We start from the raw sequence: 20,545 nt of genomic DNA on the forward strand, positions 1-20,545 counted from the left end.
ACCTTCTCTTTCCCCTAGTCTCAGTGGCTAGATGAGCACCTTAACTCTTAAGCCATTCTGCTGGGAGCTTGAGTAAGGAGGTGATCCTATTAGAAAAGAGATGTCAAGAAAGCACAGGGTCCAAACAGTAAGATTTCCTGGCCAGAGGGAGGACTGGCTGATTTAAAACAGAATCATGAGAGAGAGACATGAGGACATTCTGGTGCCTACATGGTCAAGATAAGGCCACCTGCATGTGTGGTGGGAATCCCAGTATTTCTGGGTCAAATGGCTGGAATGGGGACATTGCTTTTCTTTTTTAAAAAATTTTCTGCGTTTCTATTCATGTGGCTTCTATGGTAGAAGCTGGAATTAGTCTTTGGGGCATTTTGGGGCATTCTGTCCTTTTGTCCTAGTGGGGGACAAGTTTCACAAGCATTTTTTTATCCTATGGATGGAAGCAAGCCCCTGGCACTTGTTATTGGGGTTGCCCTGAGCTGTGTGTGTAACCAAACCCAGAGCTTCAGGCTGAGGTGTTAGTTTGGTTAATAATGCAGAGGGCTCTTTCCACTGGAGGCAGAGCACACTGCAGTGCATATTATTATAATGTAGATAAATACTTCATTTGCCCTGGCAGACTGGGGAGTGGGAAAGTGGAGAGCAAATTTGGAGCCCTGATAATGAAAGTGAGAAGACATGGAATGGGAAGCGGGTGTGGTCATGTGATCCATGCAGGGGCTAAGGAGAGTGGTCAGTGGGACTCCCTGTTTAGAGGAATAACCAATATACCCAGCGGACATTGAAAGCTGATAGTCATCCTTTGTATTTCCTTTCCGTCTCTGTAATTCCCTTGTGTTATCCTCAAGCCTCTTAAACAGTAGTGAATCTTGGGGATAAGGGAGGAATCTGCACCTTTGCTTTCATGAGCAATGTAATTTGGAGAAAACACATACAATATGAGAAAACTGTGTTAGTTGGTGAGTGGTGCTCAGGGAGCATCCTGCTGAGAGGTGACAAGTAGCAACAACCCAGCTGGGAAGATTTTGTGGGACATGGAGTAGCAAGGAGCCTGGAGTCGGAGGGTCCCTGGGTCTCTAACATCTTTGGAGGCTTTGTCTCTTGTGCAGAAGGCAGCTTGGGGTGCTGCTACTTGACCAGTGGGAGTCAGGGGTGAAGGGAGGAGAGAAGGTTGAAGTATCACTTTCCTGCAAGTGTGCTTCCAGGCACATCTATGTTCCTGGGGCTTCCCAGCTGACTGGATGACATGGCTGATCACAGAGAGCAGTTCACACTAAGGAGACTGACTTCATAATATACATCACAGCACATCAAGGTGGCCCAGCTACAGGGATCATTGGCCCTATAAGAATGGGCCATCTCAGTGCCACTCACCATGCAGGCCACACGTACCCTTCAGACACCAACACAAGCAGCCACAGTTGGCCCAAGTATTTCAGGACCTCAACAATCACTGCTGGACAGTGAGCAACAGAGCAATGACCTGGCCACACGGCAGTGTTGGGGTCACTTGGGGTCAACAGAGTCTTCAGGGCAGTGGCAGAGACTCACCTCCTTTTGATGGTGAGCATCACGCCAAGGAGGATGATGATGAACATGAGGAGGCCCGCGATCACGCCGGCCATCTTCACGGTGTTGTCCACCTGCTTCTCTGGCTCCACGGTGTTAGAATTCTGGGTGGAGGCACCTTGGAGGGGAAAAAGGAAGGAGAAAGATGTTGAAAAGGCTCACACATGTGACTAGATAATAATCATAATGGCAACAGCTTCCATTTATTGGCAATTAACTTTGTGCCAGGCACTGTGCTAAGAGCATTGTATACATTGTCCAATTTAATTCCTTTTGAGGATTAATTCCTTGTGAGGTTGGGATTATTGTTAGATCCTTTTGTAGCTGAGGAAACTGACATGCTGAGAAATTAAGTGAGCTGCCCAAGGTTACATAATTGCTGTGTTGGGGCATCTTTTCCTCTAGTGAGATCAAGTGGAGTATTTTATTCCCCCTACTCTAGGATCAAACTATGGAACTATGGTTTAGTTCATGGGTTCATAGAATTATTCCTAACCCTACTGTATTCTTCCAGGCAAATGGTGAAAATAACAGCTTTATGTAAAAGCAACACAATTGAAATAACTGGATTTTTAAAGATAAAAAGATTAAAATTTTTGTTTTGTTCTTTACAGAAAACAAATGGTAGTGTAAAAATTTACTGTATTAAAGGGAATTGCCTAGGGTTCAGTAAACACCTATATCTGATTAACTCAATTTTTGGCATTTAATACTAATGCTATGTGTTCTACCAGGTCCTAATGTGCTGACTCAACCCCTAGTAGAGGAAGGCAGGGAACTGGTCACTTGCTGGTCCTCAACCCTGTGCTGGGTAATTTCACTTATCTAGCTTGGTCGGTTCTCACAAATATTCCCATTTTATAGATGAGAAAACCAAGAGAGCTTGCTAAAAGTTACATGGCTGATGGAGGTCAAGCCTGAGATTCCATAGGTTTTCTGACTCTGAGTTTAGGCCTCAATGGTTAGAAAACCCTGAATTCAACCTTCAAGCCCCCTACTTCCTTAGTCCCCCTCTCCCTAAAACAAACTTTGCTTCTGCCATAACAGAATTAAGTAGCCACAGAACGTCAAAGCCCAGCCTCTCCACGCTATGCACTAAGGATCAGTGGCAACTTCTTATTCCAGACATTCCAGAGAGGGGTCCAGGGCTTACCAACACCCTGAGTGACTTTCCTTTTGCTGTCCTCATGTTCCCAATGGTGCCACATTTATGTGAGGCAGCTCGAAGTCCAAAGTATCCTTTTCCTAACCCTTCTTTACTTTTCTGTCACATCAGAACCAGCCCATCCTCCATCAGTCAATACTCCTTCTCTGGTCACCTGTGCCCCTGGGAAAGTTTCTTTCTTTTCTCTAAATTCTCATAGCACTTAATAACTTTATTACACACCTCACTATATCTCTTGCCACAATGTACCGATATTATTAGTTATTTGTTTCCACATCTGTCTCCTCCAGTGGTCTACAATCTCCTTAGAGGCAAGATTATGCCTCATTTATCTTTGTTTTTCCATGTTAGCACAGAGCCTGACTGGTAATAGGGGCTCCCTAAATGTTTGTGGTCACTCAGTGATTAGCTAAAGAGATGACAACTCTGCCCACACACGTTTGTTCACATGGAACCATACTGAGTTTTCTCCTTTTTTCAGTCATGTGTTCACAGAACTCAGCTGAGTTTAAGGGATGCTAATACCCGTAAGCTATGGTTCCAATTCCCTAAGTCACTGGTGTTGAAGAACAGCCCTTCAGCATATTCACACATCCCTATCTTTTTGCTTAAGAGTATTGAGTGTTTCCTCTCTCACAGCACTGTCCCCAAACTGTTTTAACTTAGACAAGTTGGGCTCACTTAGCCAAGTCTCCATACTAAGAGTGGTAGGTCTTAAAGAACAGGGAGTACGTCCTGCTTTTCTCTGTAACATCAGTGTGGAGCACAGGTCCCCCTCCTCTCAACTGTTGCTTAACAGGTGATTATGGAATCATGTAAAGGTGAGTGCACTACAACTGTCTGTATCATTTATTCAATCAATCATTCATAATTTTGCTACTGAGCAACCATGTGCTGTGTACCAAACTATGCTGTCTGTAGGGTCAGAGATGCTTCTCCTGGGAGGACTTATGGATAAGGGATTTTATTCATACCCTTCACCAGCTAAAGATGAGACCAGCTCATCAAATCCCAGTGCTGCCTGAGCAGGTTCTGCCAATCCACAGCCTAGAGAATTCCTGGGGGAGTTAGCCAACTACCTGTTCAGCAGGGCTGGTCTGACATTCCAGAGTGGGGGCTGGTTCCGGGAAGCTCCTAGGTAGCCCCTACTTCCCAGTTTGGAGACATGATTTCTGAGATACGGCTAGTTCCCATGTACCAAGCATAAAGGAAGCAAAGCACCTCAGACCACAATTTCCCCAATAATGACAGTCTTTTTTTTGGGATTGGAGGAAGGGTTGGCTCTGGAGCATTCACTCATTTTGGCACAGCTAAACTTTACTTAGTGCCAACTCCAAGGTCCTGCTCTAGAGACTGTGAGCACAAGGCAAAGCGCTCCTGGAGAGGACCTTATTCCTCCAGGAGCACTGTTGTTAGCTGGGTGTGATGGGACTCATACTTTATTCCTTCAGTAAATAATCACAAGCACCCACTATATGCCAGGCATTTGGAGACATGGTGGTGAGTAAAACAGGCACTGTTCCTTCCCTAAAGTGTCTTCAGTTAGTGAGGGTTGGGGCTAAAGGGGTACAATTAATAATCCCAGAATCAGTAACAACACACTTTTAATTTTGATTTGGGTTTGAACAGAAAGGCACATGACACATGTAGAGTGCATAACAGGGAAATTAATCACTTTTTGGAGAAAGCAGTCAGTAGGGTGAGCTCCAAGGGAAGACAGGCTACAACCAGGAAAACGGAGCAGGAGAGGAGCCCACAGCAGCGGATGAGAAAATAGCCCTGGCAAAGGCCATGCAGTAGGTCACAGGGCCTGGTGCGTCAAGGAGCTTACAGAATGTAGTAAGGCAAGGAGAACAGGATGAGAGGGAAGCTGGAGAAGGCAGCAGAGACCAGTCCATGCAGGACATTGCAGGCCACAATGAGGGTTTTTGTCCTTTAGCCCAGGAAACACAGGGAACCATTTAAGTGCTGTTCATGGAGCAATGATATGGTCAGATATGTATTTCTAACAGATCATTCCAGCTTCAGTGTGGAACCAAAGTGGATTAAGGAGATGAGTTTTGAAACCAATGCAGGCATCCAGGAGGGAGATGATAGTTGGTTAGACTCAGCTGATGGTGGCAGAGATAGAGAGATGTGATAAAAGAGATAATTAAATAGATACAGATAAAACCTGTTGGTGGACTGGATATAGGAAACAAAGGAGAAAGAACTGCCAACGGTGACCACAAGTCTTTGGTTTGCTTGACAGGGTGAATGATAGAGCTGTTAAGGGGTCCCATAAACAATGGAAAAAGCATAGCTTTAGAGGGAAATCATGTATGTGTTTGGGGCAATTTGATCTTGAGAGAAACTTTAGAAAAGTAGGTAGTTAAAAATGCAAGCCTGAAGCTCTGAAAAGAAGTCTGAGCTGGAGGTAAAAGTGTGTGAGTCACCTGCACATAGATGGTACTTAAAGCATGCAGCCCAATGAAGTTGCCCAGGGAGAGAATAAAGAGCGAAAGAGAAGCAGGCCTAGAATGAGAATCGAAGGTCTTCAGTATTAATGAGTGGGTAGAGGAAGATGAACCCGCACAGAAAACAGAAGGAGCAGCCAGACTTTTAGGAGGAAAACCTGGAAGAGAGTAGCATCGAGATCCAAGAGAAGAGAGTGTTTGAAGGAGGGAGTGACCAACCGTGTTAAATACTATTTCTAGAGTAGAATCGAGCTTCATACACAAAGGATAATGAAGATCTCAGAAGAGTATTAGAAAGCCTCTCAGAAAAGAATTCCAAGATGTTCATACTCGTCCAACAATGGATCCAAAACTAGAATATACTTCAGGGCCACAGAGAAACATCCAGGGGATTCGGGGTGGGGGTGGGGGTGTCTGAAAGGCTAGAGACCAGTGGTTTAGACAAATTGAGTGAGTTCAGCCAACAGGTGTCAGAGCTGAAACCACAGACTCCACACAGTGAGGTTATTGGGAGGAGCCACGCTTGGCTGGTCCAGCCAGACTTCAGATACAGGAAAGAACATGCCCCAGGACAGGGCAAGTCCAACTTTCACTTCAGAACTCTATAAGGGACTTCACTCTAGTCTCTGGGGATTTGTGCCTCTATTCATAAAGGAAGTGTGCTGACAGTGTTCAAAGGTGATGCAGGTATAGGGGAAATGGCTCTGGGACGAAAGGCCAGACGACACCTTTGTGTGGCTCCTATGTCTGGCAGGGAGAAAGGAGGGATGGAGACAAAGGGTGGGCCAGTCCTGCTCCTGTTGTAGAGTCAGCAGTGTGTTCACAGGGTTCACATGGGAAATGCTCAGTGGAACAGAGTTAGAGCCTGTGGTGGGAGCAACAAGGCAGTGTGTCGGGGCTGGTTACTGATGGGGCCTCCTAGCAACATGATGGGCTCTCCACACATGGTATCACAGGGTCAACACAGAAGACTATCTGTCTGACTCAGTGGTTCAGAGATCCAAGAGGACTTTTTTGAGAGGTAGAAGTGGAGGCCTTCAGTGAAATGGCAGCTGGATTACTATCACCCTAAGCCTACTCTTCTCATGAGAGTCAGGCTTAGCATCAGTCCCAGTTCCTAAAAGCCTCTTTCTCAGACTCTGGGTAACTTCTGTTTATTAAGCAGGGACTTGGAGAAAGGGGAGGGATTTGGATGCACATTCTTCAACTCTGCCTTCCACCAGACCCAACCTGAGAATGGTCCATGTAAATCAGAATGGGCACCAGGTGATGAATTCATCCCAACTGGAGAAGCTTTAATGCTGTACTTGAATCCTGCATGTTGTGTAGTCATCAGAAACAATCTTGTGAACTCAGCTTGCACTGACAGGAGACTACTGTTTCCAACATGAGGCTGCAAGCCCGATCTACCCCAGCCAGCTCTTTCCTCTGATACTTGTGCACTCCGAAGGTTGAGCCAGTTCTCCCAAAGCTGCTGCTGCCTCCTGTCCTCTACTCTTTCCCCGAATGCTTTGGTGGCTTAGACTCCAGTATCTTCCTAGCTCCGGCTCAGAGCCCACATCTGGCTTTCTGTGTGCTACCTATCCACTCTTGCATATGGAAAACTGGTGCCCAAGACATGCCTCTTAATTACCTGAAGTCTGCTTCCCTCCCTCAATATTTGCTCTACAACAGGGCCCAGTTACCATATTTTATCTCTCTACTGCCTCCTCCCATGCTACCAAACAACCATCCAGTTGATTTTCCCTAAAGATTTCTGAGACCCAACAAGGGCAGTGCAGCTCTACTCTGCACTGGTCAGACCACTCTGATGAGTCCTGCCTAGTTGCTGAGTTGGACTCAATCCCCAGAGAGGGACCTCCAGGGTGAAGACAAGCCAAGAATCTTGCTACTCAAAAAGTGGTCCAATGACCATAATGTTAGTATCACCTAGGAGCTTATTAAAAATGCAGAACCTTGGGCTCTGCTCCCAACCTACTGAATCAGTGGCTACATTTTAACAAGGTCTCTATGTGACCCAGGTGCACACTGAATTCAGGAGGTCATTGACTTTGAAGGTGCATCAGTCAGAATCAGGATTTTTCATTCTAGAGAAGGGAAGATTCAGATGAGACCTCATTGATAATGATGGGCCTTCAAATAGCTAAGGAGCCATTATGGAAGATGGAGTAGATTTGGTCCCTTTAAGTTCAAAAGTCAGAGCTAATATCAGAGCTAATATGGGTAGGCATGACAGGGGGTAGACTAGGAGCCAACACAGAAGAAGTTTTAATGTGGAAGAGCCTCCAGCTGTGGCTAAAGCCCAGACTCTTTCACTGCAGCACCCTGCTGTAGAGAGAGAGAGCAGGGAAACAGCCATGGTCCCCAAGTCCTGTTTCAGAGTTAGCCCTATCTTTACCTGCTCATTCAGTCTCTACCTGTTCTCACCTCCTTGGCTTCCTGGATGTTCAACCAAGCCATCAACACCTCACATTCATGGGATGCTAACCTTCCTTTTTTGCCTAAAGATGTCACCTCCCCACCTCAACTTGGCATCCCTTAATTCAGTGATACCCATGCTGTTAGTAACAGAAGTTCTCCCTGTCATTTTTAGAGCCATGAGACTTCCATGTGGTCTATCTTCACCTGCCCCTGTCCCTTCCCTAGCTACTCACAAAGGCAGGGAGATGTGTCACCAACAATGAAAGGAGCTGTCTGGGAGCTTAATGTGCCCCACTTCAAACAAAAGGAGCTGCGTGACTTCTTATGTGCATTTTGATGTTGAGATGCTATAGTTTTATGAGACTGGTCAAAAGCAATGTTTTTCAAGTCAGAACTATGGAAGCATGCATCCAGATGCCATCACTAACTGGTTGTGTGACCTTGATCCAATCTGTTAACTGCAATGTGATTTGATATTCTCATTTGTAAAATAGAAAGGAAATGCCAAGTTCACAGGGATTTTCTAAGGACCAAATGAAGGTAAAAATGCTTAATAAACTCTGAGGAACTGTTGACACATGTGGCATAATGCAGACATGACCTTGGAATTGGTTCAAGTTTGGTAATAGGGTTTAGTGTGTTTGTAAACTGTGGATGCCAGAGGCTGGGGCAGTGGCTCCTTGCAGCTGCTGCCTGAGTTCATACCATCCTTAGGATAAAGGCAGGCAGAGCCCCCAGAGTGATTCACTTAACTTTCCTCATATAGGCAAGGCCTGTGTCAGGCTTACATCTGGATGACTTAATGGCAGCAATAACATAATTTGGCAACAAGGGATTAATGATTCATTCTCAAAGTGCTCTCACTGGCTATAGGCCCAATTCTGTAGCTTTTCTTCAGAGGGTTTCCCTGTAAAGATATGGAGCAAAAATAGAAGTCACAGATAAAGAACATCTAATTGCAATTGATAAAACCAGGTAAATCCCAGTGGATGCATAACCCATGCTTGTGATCACTGCTGACGGTAGAGAAAGGAAGCCGGCTCTCAGGGACACGATTCCTAAAAGCTGCACTCTTTAAAACACAGTTGCCTCTCAGCTATCCAAGGACATATTATCCCCAATGTGGCTCATCCGAGGCAAATCTTACTGTGCTGGCAGTTTACCCAGTCTACTTAATGACTTCTTTTGTCAAAGAGTTTCTCTGTCTTTACTCTGCCTTTGCATTTATCTGGCACCCAGTACAGAAAACCTTTGAAACCCTGAATCTGAGCTGCTACCTCTACGCCAGTGAAAGTTTTAAGCATTACAGGCATCTCTGACTATGGGGATTTTGCGAAGAGGAGACCACAAGGGAAATCTGAGGAAGATGGGCAACTTTCTGACGCTTCTAAAGTCAGGTATGCACCATATACCTTCTTGATTTCGCCAAAAGCAAATTCTCAGAATGACAGGCTATTCTAAAGATGGAATTGAAGTCCAAGATAGGAAAGAAGTTGGTAGGAGAGCATCTGGATATTTCATTAGATTCAAGCCTCTAGACTTTACAAATTGCATCCCAAGGCATTGAGAGTATTTGTAATTGTGATCATGAACTACTTTGGCAGTCTTTAAGGATTGAAACTGTAGTGAACAGGAGGGGTGCGAGAAGCCTGGGGAGAAACAAATGTTGCTGTTGACTTTTTTTAATGAAAAATTGTGGATTCCAGATATTTTACACTAGTAAGTGTGATGATGATACAGGGGAAAAAATATAGACTGGATGATTAAATCAGGTTTTTTTTTTTTCCCTTACCACTTAAAAGAGGAAGGAAAAATCACTGGAAACTGGCACAGAATCTACATCAGTCAGCATCCAGCCAGGAAAAGGGAAACCACTCTAAGCACTTAAAATAGAGAAAAATTACTAGAGAATTGGTGCATAGGGATCAGAAGATGAGGATGAGACAACCCAGAGAGCAGCAATATCAGGAGGCCACTACCCCAGGCCAGACTGGAGAAACAAAAAGACGTGGTGGGGTTATCAGAGCCCAGATGTCAGGATCACCAAAAGAAGGTGCACTCCAGTAGACCCTTTGGAGGAACTGGAGCTGCCAATTCACAGTTGCTGCCAAAGAAGGGTCCTGAGGCCAAGAAGGAGAAGGATTCTCCCTTCCCGTTGCTCTACCATCTCTAATTCATGTTTCCCATTGGCCAACCCCAGAAGCCAGTTGGCATGGGGTCCAGGAAACACAGCCTGCAGGGGTCACCTGCATGTCTCAGCGAAGCAGAGCAAAAGTGAAGGATGAATGTGAGACCAGATGGGCCAGCATGGGCCTCCTATGCACAAGTGAAGGTAGACTCACTTCTTTTCCACTTTTGAGAGGTGTTTGTACTTGTAAATCAGGGAGAATGTTCAGTACTGTGTCTTGATTTCAGCAAAGTCAAGGCCTAGATGGAGAAATTGTGGCTGACTTTTAGGACAACCACATGTCAAACCGGGATTTTACAGAAGAGGGCAACAGAGGGGTCAAGCTACCACATGTGAAATGCTAATATAATTAACGATAAAGCATTAACGCATATGTAGGGTTTTTTACTATAACCCAAGCTGCCATTTTAAGCCCTTCACATATATTATCTCTTTTAAATCTCACTACAACCCTATGAAGCAGGCTTTATCATTATACCCATTTCAAAGAGGGGAAACTGAGGCTCAGAGAGAGAAAGAAATAGTAGCAAGCAGTAGAGCTGGGAGTCTGGCAGAGAATTTATCCTCTTTAAACTAGTCTACTACTCTGCCACTTCTCTAATCAATAGGAAGAGGAATTGCTCGGCAGAGAAATTTGGTTGCCTTTCCTCAAATAGCTGGAAGAAAGAAACAAACTGGTATTTAGGAGGCCTAGACTCTTATCTTGACCATCCAGATTAAAGCATCTTTGCATTCATGCCTGTCCCTGCTGAGTCTGCCACCTGCTGCAACACACAGTTCCATTTTATACTTGCCTTTCTTGAAGACGATCTCCCTCACGCCCTCCCACCAACAGACCATATTTTAATATTTGAGGGATTGATGAACATGTCAAGTGAATCTTGTTTTAGGGGCCAAATTACACAGACTTTGCTCAAATGATATTTAAACTTGAACTTTTTAACTTAAGTTCCCTCATCCTTTTCCTTTGCTTGTATATCAACCGCCATCTCCAAGTCCTTAATACATCGAGTTTCGTTTTATTATTGAACTCCGGGCTTTCTGTATAAAATCTTTCTTGATCCTTAGCAACCAGAGCATCCCATACAATTCCATAGGGAGACATCTTGCTCAAGTTTGGGTGACTGTTTTCTGCTTTATTTCCAATACGTTCTCTGTGATCTCACGGTGACTAATTTTTTAAATTACTTACTACCTCCCCCATGCCTCGGAACAGTGCCTCCCTCACCAGATCTGGTTGATAATGGAGTACCTGAGAGGGATTATTCCATCATTGTTCTATGTGACATCACCTAGGATGTTTCTCAAGCAATAAATAAATTGCCTCAATTCATCATATGACAGTAATTGCTTTTAGCCAAGATTTAGCTCAGAGTCAATGTCAAGTAGCTGGAAAACACTACAGAGATACAGACTTTTTAAAGATAGCTCTGCCCTGGCTGTGGAAAACCATTTGATAAGTACTGAGTTAAGTGTAAAGAAGACACACATTTCTAATATCCCAGACTCCCTCAGTATACCCAGCCAGTCCTAAGAGATTAGAATTGACTTCATCACAGACTATACAACTGAAACTGCTAAATAGTGCTGACAGAAGTTGCCCTTGTTTTCAGCCTTAAATGGAGGTTAGCGCCCTGTGAGATGGGAATAGCTTTAATTGATTGTTTGAAAGCACTCCGGCCACACAGATAAATTGTTCCTCATGTGCTGATTCTGCTTGGTATTATGCATCTGCAAATCTGTTTCCAGGTGGGCCTTGTTTTACACAATAAATGTTCTATGTAGGTCAAATTCTAATTCAGTCATGTTATACACACTAAGAAAGATGACTATCTCTTCTGGGTGCAAGAAAATGTCTCTATTCTAAAATGGATTTTTACCTATTTAAATTTAGCATAACAGACTTATTTAAGAGCAGTCATACCCAGCTAATGCCAGACGTAGTCATTACTGACACACCCTTGTAAGGTAAGCTTATGTAATGGCTTTGCCATTGGTTGGCTGGAAATCTTCTTGTACTTCCTGATGACCTCAAATGCCCCATCTTGTACCCAGGAGATGTCTAGTATGAGTGTCACTAGGACCCAACTAGGGTTATAGATTCAGTTGTGACCAGACTAGGACCTCAAGCCGTGGCTAGAGTTGGGTACATGTTGACTAAGACACCAGGGATGGGTTGCACTTTGTAGATTGGGTCAGATGTCAGGCCATAGGCAAGGTTAGTGACCAGAATGAGGCAGGGGTCAAAGCTAAAGGAGAGATCAGAAGTCAGCCTGTGGCTTGGATTTAGGAGTGTTCTGGTGGCCAGTCTGCCTCCATGATGAGAGGTGAAATTATGTCTACAGTTGTGCTTAGGCTTTGGACAGAAATAAAGCTGAGCCCATGGCCACAGAACTGGATGAAGCCAAGTGACCTCAAATGGACAGTATCAATTACCTTAGCCTCATTAGCACCGATTCAACCCTTGGCCATAGAAGAGAAGTCCGGGACACTGCCTAACCTGAGTGGTGCTAGGATTATAATGACAATAGTGGGCACAGCAAGGTGCTGGGAATGGAAGGTAATTAAGAGACAACCCTGCTGTCTTGGAGCTCCCTACTTAGTGTGACAGAGAAGTGTGCAAACTGAAAACCGAAACTCAGTGTGATGGGCGCTAACACAGAGACAGGTACAGGAAAGGGCACACACAACTCTGCGTAGGCAGAATTAGACTACAGAGTTGATTCCCACATGTCATCAGTAGTGCTGGACACATCACGGGCATCCCTGAGACCACCCTGCGGCCACCTCCCCCACCTCCTTATCCTGGCTGCCTGTGGTCCAGATGAGGCCTGCTCTGCTGCTGAGGATGAAGAATCTGAGTCAGCTCAGCTTGAGCGCACTGAGTCCTTGCTTGCAGAAATCTGTGTGTTGAGCCTGGAGCCCAGGGGGCTCAAAGCTGCTTAGCTGCAGAAGATAGGAGCACCCACGGCCTGCGCTGGGGATTAAGGGTTTAGTCTGAAGAGCAGATGTAAGAGAGGAGAAGACACAGTCTTTAGGATGCCCTGCAGCAAAGTGATAGTCCCTTTAGACTTTCTCAGGCAGCCAATGTGAGAGAACACGTGGTCACACCAAACTGATTGTAATTCCTCCTGTGGAGTTCACAGCAGTCCCAGGGCAGCTATGGGATGAGGGAAGCCTTCTCAGGAGCAATCAGTGTAGAGAAGAGTACAAAAGCCAACCAGGGACACTCTGCAGGCTATATAATCCCAGGACACAGAGAAGAGGTTACTGTAGCCTGGTTTGTGAGGCAAAGGACCAGGCCAGGGCATGGCCAGCAGCAGGTCCTAAGACTATTCAAATGGAGAAGGCAGAAACCAAACCAAAAAGGAGGGGTCAGAACCACAAAGTGGAGACCGGTCTGGGCCACATGCAGAATACGATAAAACAGGAGCCCCACAGGGAAGACAGGGTGGGCCACAGAGATTCTGTGGGACGGCAGCTCTTGGGCACAGTCTACTTGAGATCTGAACGCTGTACAGGCTCAGCCCTTTAGACTTGACTGTTGCCCACTGCCCAGAACTCAGGATCACTGAGTTTCCACGTATACTAGGTTCCTAGTGCTATTGTTACAAATTACCACAACCTGTGAGGCTTAAAACAACAGGAATTTATTCTCATAGTTCTGGAGGTTAGGAGTCCAAAATCAAGGTGACAGCAGGGCCATACTCCCCTTGAAACGCTGAGTAGAGCCCTTCCTCACCTCTTCCTAGCTCTGGAGTGGCCGCCAACCCTTGGCTTGCAGCTGCATCACTCCAACGTCAGCCTCTGTTGTCACATGGCATTCTCCCTGTGTGTCTCTGTCTTTAAGGAGACCAGTCATAATGAATTAGTTCTATCCTCCTGACTTTATCTGAACTAATTACACCCTCAAAGACCCTCTTTCTAAATAAGGTCACACTCACAGTTACTGGGGGTTACAACTTCAACACATCTTTTTGGGGAACACAATTCAACCCAAAACACCAGATTAAACTGAGTCATGACCCAAGCAGCCTAGGGATGGGCTACAAACAGGAAGGAGATCTTAGAATTTCTCTAAGTAAAATGCAAACACTGACAGGGCTCAGGGCCAAATGGACAGCATGTGGGAAGAGGGATGGGGGATGCTCCTGCTTGGTGGTGAACTGAGCAGATGACAAGGCTTCTGGAAGGACAATATGTCCTGGTTCCCTTTGTCTGAACTGCACAGCAGCGTGCACCAGGGGCTGAGCCCCCTTCAAGGCTCTTATTCAGAAACATAATTCTATTCTTTCCAACAGACTCTGGCCAAATCTGCCCCCAAAGGGGTCACTATATTACTTGACCCAAAGGGATAGGAGAGGGGAGGAGAAGCAAACATTTGCCCAGCAGGGGCAGCTTTGTTCAGTTCATGACTCTGCAGCATGCAGCTTGCAGCAAGCATCAGAGTGCCTGGAAAAGAGAGAAAGTACACAGGAGGGAGCGAGAAATCTATAGGAAGGATTAGTGGACGCACGAGCAGGATCAGAGAGAGGAGATGGTAAACACGCGGCACGGAATTCAGATTAGTGCAACTAACTCAAGCGAGGGTAATAAAATCAGCAGCGAGTGGCATCGATTGTTGAGATTCCAGCCAAATCCACCATGAACATGTTTTCTTTCTTCTAGCCTTTGCCCCTTGGCTTTTGGAAGCAGTTACATAGAATCACTGTGTTCTGCACTAAAAGCTGATCTATTCTCCTCCCCAAAGGATGGATGGCAAAGCAGCTCTGCTGTTAGTGGGAGATAATGAGGGTAGGAGCGGAGGCCTGGAGCAGCTGGAGTGGCTCGGGCAGCTGTTGCTGGTCACATTGGCACACCCAGAGTTCTGAGAGAGGGTCTCCCCTGTGACTGCCCATGATTCCTGCCCCCAGCGACCTCTCCTGGGCCAGCACCCTGCAAAACCTGTTCCAGCAGATTTTGGAGGAGCCCCATTCATAGACTCTGGAGAATCAGTCTCCAGGAAGCATGGGGCTGCATAGAGTTCAAATACTGGATTGAAAACCAGTGCTCAGCAGTTCACACCAGCCTAACAAAATGAGAGAAGGCGAGCAGAGTTAGGTGCTTGAATCATCATGGGGTGGAGGCAAAAGGTGGGGCAGGGGTGAGTATCCCTCTATCAGTGTTAAGCATCAGCTCATTTGTGAGACATTGTGCATGGGCCAAGTGAGTGAGCACTGTATGTGTGCTGGCACAGGGAGAGAGCTGACAGAAACCAACCAGCTCCAAAACAATGTACGTACACTGTGAATGTGTGCCGTGTTCAGGAGGAACCCTCACTCAGAGCTGGGGGCACAGACTATCCTGTGCTGATTGGCCTGGCCAGTGGAATATCTCTCCCAGGTGTAGCCTGAGATTGTGGGGGCCAGTGAAGGCTTTGCAGAGATCAAGCTGTCTGAACTTGACTTCAGAGGGTAAGGCAGATCAGGGAGGGAGAGTCTCCCAGCAAAGGGAGGGGGATGTGAGAAGTCAGGTGCCACTTACATGATCAGTGTAAATGGGGCATGGGACGCTAAGGGGGAAATAAATCTGGAGAGATGGAGAAGGGACAGGGACTAGAGAGCCAGTGGCTTTTGATTCAGGCTAATCACCCCAAAGCACAAAGGGAAACTTGGAGCATTTTAATCAGGATCAGATTCTTATTTTGGGGTAATTACTCTGGCTTCAGTGGAGAGTATACATTGGAAAGGGACTGATGTAAAGACAGGGAGACCAGTTCGGAAGCTGCGGCACTGATCCAAGCAAGACTTTATGAGTTTTGGACATGAATTGTAACAGTGAGGAAGAAGGAAGGAGAGATCAAAAATGATTGCAGAGGCAAATCAGATTTGGTGACAAATTGGATACTAAAGACAGGGAGAGAGAAGGCAAGGATGAGGTTTCTGAATCTGAATTTCATGGCAGTTTGGACGGAAGACTGAAGACTGATTTCTCCTTGGTTTAAGAAAAATATCCCAGGGGAGATAAAGGTGGAGTGAGACCCTCAGTCGTATATGCTTCCTGCTTAGATGCCTGTCTTGTAGGAATCACAAACATTCACCTGCTACAGGAGGACACCCCACAGGGGACACCCTAGAAAGACACCTTCCTGTTCTGCTTAAAGTCTATTGACTCAAAGGGAAGACTGATAGCAGAAAATGGCAGCCAGAATGATGGCAAGCCAGAATGAAATACCATTAGCCTTGTGTCCATCAACTTGGAACCTCCATTGTAAAACTATTGCACTTGATCCAGTACTAGACTCCTCACCTGCTCTGCAGAGTCAGCCCTGTGGCCACATCAGCAGCCCCACAGAAGAGTGGAGGGGGGTCCTCTGCAGTAATCAGCCTGGCTCCTGGATACCACCCGCCTCCCTGACCTCAGCTGTGGTCTCTGCCCTACTCTGCAGGCACAGCTTTGATCTGTGTGTGCTCTGGGACCAACTGAGGCCTTGGTCAAGGTGGACTGGAGGACTCCTAGGTCAAAGGCTCAGGGAGGGACCTCAGCATTGTTTCACCCAGTTTGGCTCTCGGTCCTGCTCTTGCCTTGGGCCATCATAGCAGCTGAGGTTACTGTGCTGCTGTGTCCAGCCTCCCATCTCATATCCTGATTCCCTAATGAGCCCTGATTCATGAATTCTGTTTGGAGGCACTCATGGGCTCTTACCTACCTCCCCCATCCCTCATGTTTCTTAGGAACCACAGTTCTGGCCCTGCCACCTGCCTGAATCTCACCATTGATCAGCCTGCCTGCCTGCCTGCCTCTCCTCTGGATCTCGGTTTCCTTACCTGTAAGATGGGTTTAGGATCATGATAATGTTAGCACAAATCTAAGGTAATGAAGTGTATTGGCCATTATTAGTATTCTCATTTTGCAGATAAAGAAATGGGGCAACTTTATGGCTTAAAGTCCCACAGCTGGTAAATTATGTGTCTTTCGGAGATACAGTCCTGAACCACTTGGTATAGTATTTCTCAGTGCTTGGTTCATGGGCACAGAGCATGATGAGTAAGATTACAGCCCATCTAGAGAGGCCCAGGTGTGAATTCTGGCTTTGTCATTTCTGAGTTGTATGATATTTAATCACCTGAGCCTCAGTTTCCTCATCTGAAAATAAGAATACTAACAGCACCCTACTTGGCAGAGTTGTTAGGAAGTTTGAATGAGTTAATAATGGGAAACAAGCAGCACGGTCCATGGAATATTGGAAGTATGTAATACACACTTGCTGTTTCATTGTTTTTTCCATCAATCTTGTTGGACCCTCCTGATGTCATTGTCACCCAGAGCTGCCACCTCTCTCCAGCCAGTCTGGCAGGCTGTACTCCCCCCACTGCTTGTCTTCTCGCTCCCCTCACTGAGCACAGTCCTGGCACTCACGGTGGGTGTGCAGGATGGAGTGTCACCTGGTTCTCCTGACTCCATCTCCTGTTTTCATACCAGCTCTCCACCCTGGACAGAGGACACAAGCTCCCTGAGAGGGCGACTGAAACCTCAGGGTGTCTAAGCATGTAGGGCCCAGGGAGTGACCCTCTGGAGGCTGCTGTGCTGCTCCCCATCTTCCCTAGGCCCATACAGCCTTGTCCCAAAGTCTCACATTCTTTCGACTTGGGTCCAGAATTTACAAGCTGTCCCTGGGAAAGATGTTTTGGGGCAGTTGCATTCCCAGTGAGTGCATTATACTCTAAATCTCATCATTGCAGCAAGGCCTCCGCTCACAGAACTACCAGGAAAGTGAGAATGGAGAGTTTTAACATGAGGCACACAGGAGAGAAAGGAAAGCTAAAGGGAGTTATATCCAACACCTTCTCAAACCTGGAGGCGGGCTAGGATCGCATCCCTTTCCTCTGCTGGCCCTGACCACGACTGAGCACGGCTGTGCAGGGACTCATTGTTATTACTTCATAGATGTGTGATTAGCTCAAGGCCTCCTAGTTTTAAGGAAGAGAGTTTGGGCTCCTGATGAGGGCTTGCCCCAGAGCCCTTCGAGGAGAACTGACACTGGGCACTGGGCCTGAACAAGGCAGTGACTCCAGATCTGCCCCTGCGATGACCTTTTGTGCGTCCACACGGGCCTCCAGACTGGACACTGCAGAGTCTTATTGGGCCTGGAGGCCCAGACCACCCCCTTGAGGCTGGGTTGAGCTACAGGAGGGGTCTGAGAAGGGACATTCTTTCTGCCATCGTGGGCCTGGGTGGACTGAGTCCTCTCAGGTGAAATGTTAATTAACTAGTCATTTGCCCACTATAGCCTCAAGTTAACCCACTGCAGAAAAACTCACACTCCTGTACCAATCCTGGTTTTAAAAAAAGATTTTTACCTTATTTCTCCCAATGGAAGTATTGCTGGCCTTTACCCACTAGATGCCTGTAATCTGTCACACTGAGTAATGACAACCAAACACATCTCCAGACGTTGCCAATGTCCCCTGGGAAACAAAATGGAATAAAGGGAGTCGAACATTTCCTGAGCCTCTACTCTGTGCATATAGACTTCTGTTCACTGACTGGGGGCAAAGATGGTAAAGACATTTTTACCTCTAGATCTGCGCTGTCTAAAATGGTAGTCACTAAGCTACAGGTGTTTGCTGTGCACTTGAAATGCAGGTAGTGCTACTGAGGAACTGAATATTAAAACTTATTTTATTTCAACTCATTTAAATTTAAAAAGTGAAGCAGTATAAGATACGTTTACTCATTAAACACAATTTTTATCTTTTTTGGACTATATTTCATTAACTGTTTAAAACTTAGCATCTGACTTGGGAAGTATAAAATACACACCAGATTTCAAAGACTTAGTACAAAAAAAGAATGTAAAATAATCTTCCATCAATAGTTTTAAAAATATTACTTACATGTTAAAATGATGATATTTTGTATATATTGGGTTAAATAAATTACATTATTAAGATTAATTTCATGTTTCTTTTTACTTTCTAATGACTAAAAATGTTAAAGTTATACACATAGCTCAAATTCTATTTCTATTGAACAATGCAGCTCTGGGGGTTAACAGGGAGTGATTCCCTTCCACCCCCCACTCCGCACCAGGAGACATTCGGGAAGGTCTGGAGATATATTTGGTTGTTGCAGTTGGGGTTGACATGCTACTGGCATCTGGTGGGTAGAGGCCCAGGATATGGCTAAATATCCTACAATGCACAGGACATCCCCCTATGGAAAAATATGATCCAGCCCTAGGTGTCAATAGCACTGAAGTTGAGAAATCTTGCTCTAGAGCATATATTTTTTGAAAAAAAAGGCCAATAAGTCAGGGACACATGAAGAACTAGCTGGAGCTGGCTGGGCAGAAGTTAAAGCTGTTATCACACTTAGTTGTCATGATTAACTACGGCCATGGGTATCATTACCATATTCCAACTTCGCCAGATGATAACGAGGTGCAGAGATGAGAAATAACTTACCCAGGATCATCAGGCCAGAAAGCAGCAGAGCTGGGAGCTGAACTGAGTCTCAACTCACTCTGAACGCCAGCCTCTCCCTGCTACACCACGTGGTTGTGCAGCTGTCCGAGTTGGAGATGATATGAAAAGAGGCTGCCTGTACTTACAGGTTAATATTCCTATCACTCAGACCTGGGCAGATTTTATTTACATCAGCCATTACTGCTACCAGGGGACAAACATTAACAAAAACACCCTTTGAAGGGGACAGCCTGCTCAAAGAGAAACACTCGCGGGCATCTCACCCATCAAATGAAGCTGAGGACTGTGTGGAAATAAATGGAACACGGTGAAATAAACCTGTCAGAGGAGGAACATTCAGATGCCTCAGAAGGCAAGAGATAAGAACACACGCGCTGATATGGAATCGACTCTGTTTAAAGAAAACATGATCTGACTGCTTGACCTGAACAGAGCTCAGAGAACAGTGGCCCTGCAGAAATGCGGCTGCTCACACACACTCTGGAAAGGCATTGTTTCTCCATAAATTGGGCATGGCACATGGTGAGAGTTACTTTTCTCTCACTGTTTGTCTGCAACTTCCTGTTCCCTCGGGGAAGGGTGAGGCTAGTGGGCCTGTGATGGAGTAGGGTTGGGGAATGACATCTGGTAAAGACCTACTATGTGCTACTACTGCACAGCACACTCTCTGGAGTGATTCAATTTAATCTTTAATGATTCTATGAAGTAAGTGTGATAATTAGTTTTCCAGCTGAAATAAGGCTATGCAACTTGCTTAAGGTCATATAGCCCGGGAGTGGCTGAGATGAAATTCCTGAGCTATTGGCAGTGACATGTTGGGCTATGGTGGTCTGTGGAAGCACAAAGGCAGGGATGAAACTGGGTCACATGGGTGCTTTTGAGGCTCTGCCCAGATCTCCTTTACTGGGCTGGTGCACCTACTCTCCAGCTGCAGTGTGCGCTGGTTGCAAATGGCTCATAGATACCTAACTCCTTGGAGAAATGCCAGCAAGCAAAGGGGATCCACTTCTCTGGGACGTCATGCACTCCATGGCAGCTCACAGCCAATGACTGACTGACACCATGGGACAAATGCTGGCCCTCTTGCCTCAAGGTGGGACCAACTCTGTGGTACAGTGAACACTCCAGAGCCCTGCGTGGGCCCAGGCTGGTGCAGATCTCCACACCCTCCCTCAGCTCTGTCCCCTGCCCTAGCCCATCTCCCTCTTTCTTTTTCTTCTGAGGACATTCCTCAATAAATAATTTGCACAAGAATCCTCATCTCAGGCTTGGTGTCCAGGGC

General features: G+C 46.0%; 1 protein-coding gene across 1 annotated transcript in view; it reads right to left on the reverse strand.

Moving 5' to 3' along the window:
• The window catches only part of PTPRT (protein tyrosine phosphatase receptor type T), a 783,412-nt gene that overhangs the window by 149,415 nt on the left and 613,452 nt on the right, over nt 1-20,545 (reverse strand). The window contains exon 14 of the mRNA XM_063092330.1: nt 1,549-1,684. Coding sequence (XP_062948400.1) covers nt 1,549-1,684 — 136 coding nt within the window. The remainder of the gene's footprint in view (nt 1-1,548; nt 1,685-20,545) is intronic.

This window comes from Cynocephalus volans, chromosome 1 (assembly GCF_027409185.1).
Source record: "Cynocephalus volans isolate mCynVol1 chromosome 1, mCynVol1.pri, whole genome shotgun sequence".
NCBI lineage: Eukaryota > Metazoa > Chordata > Mammalia > Dermoptera > Cynocephalidae > Cynocephalus > Cynocephalus volans.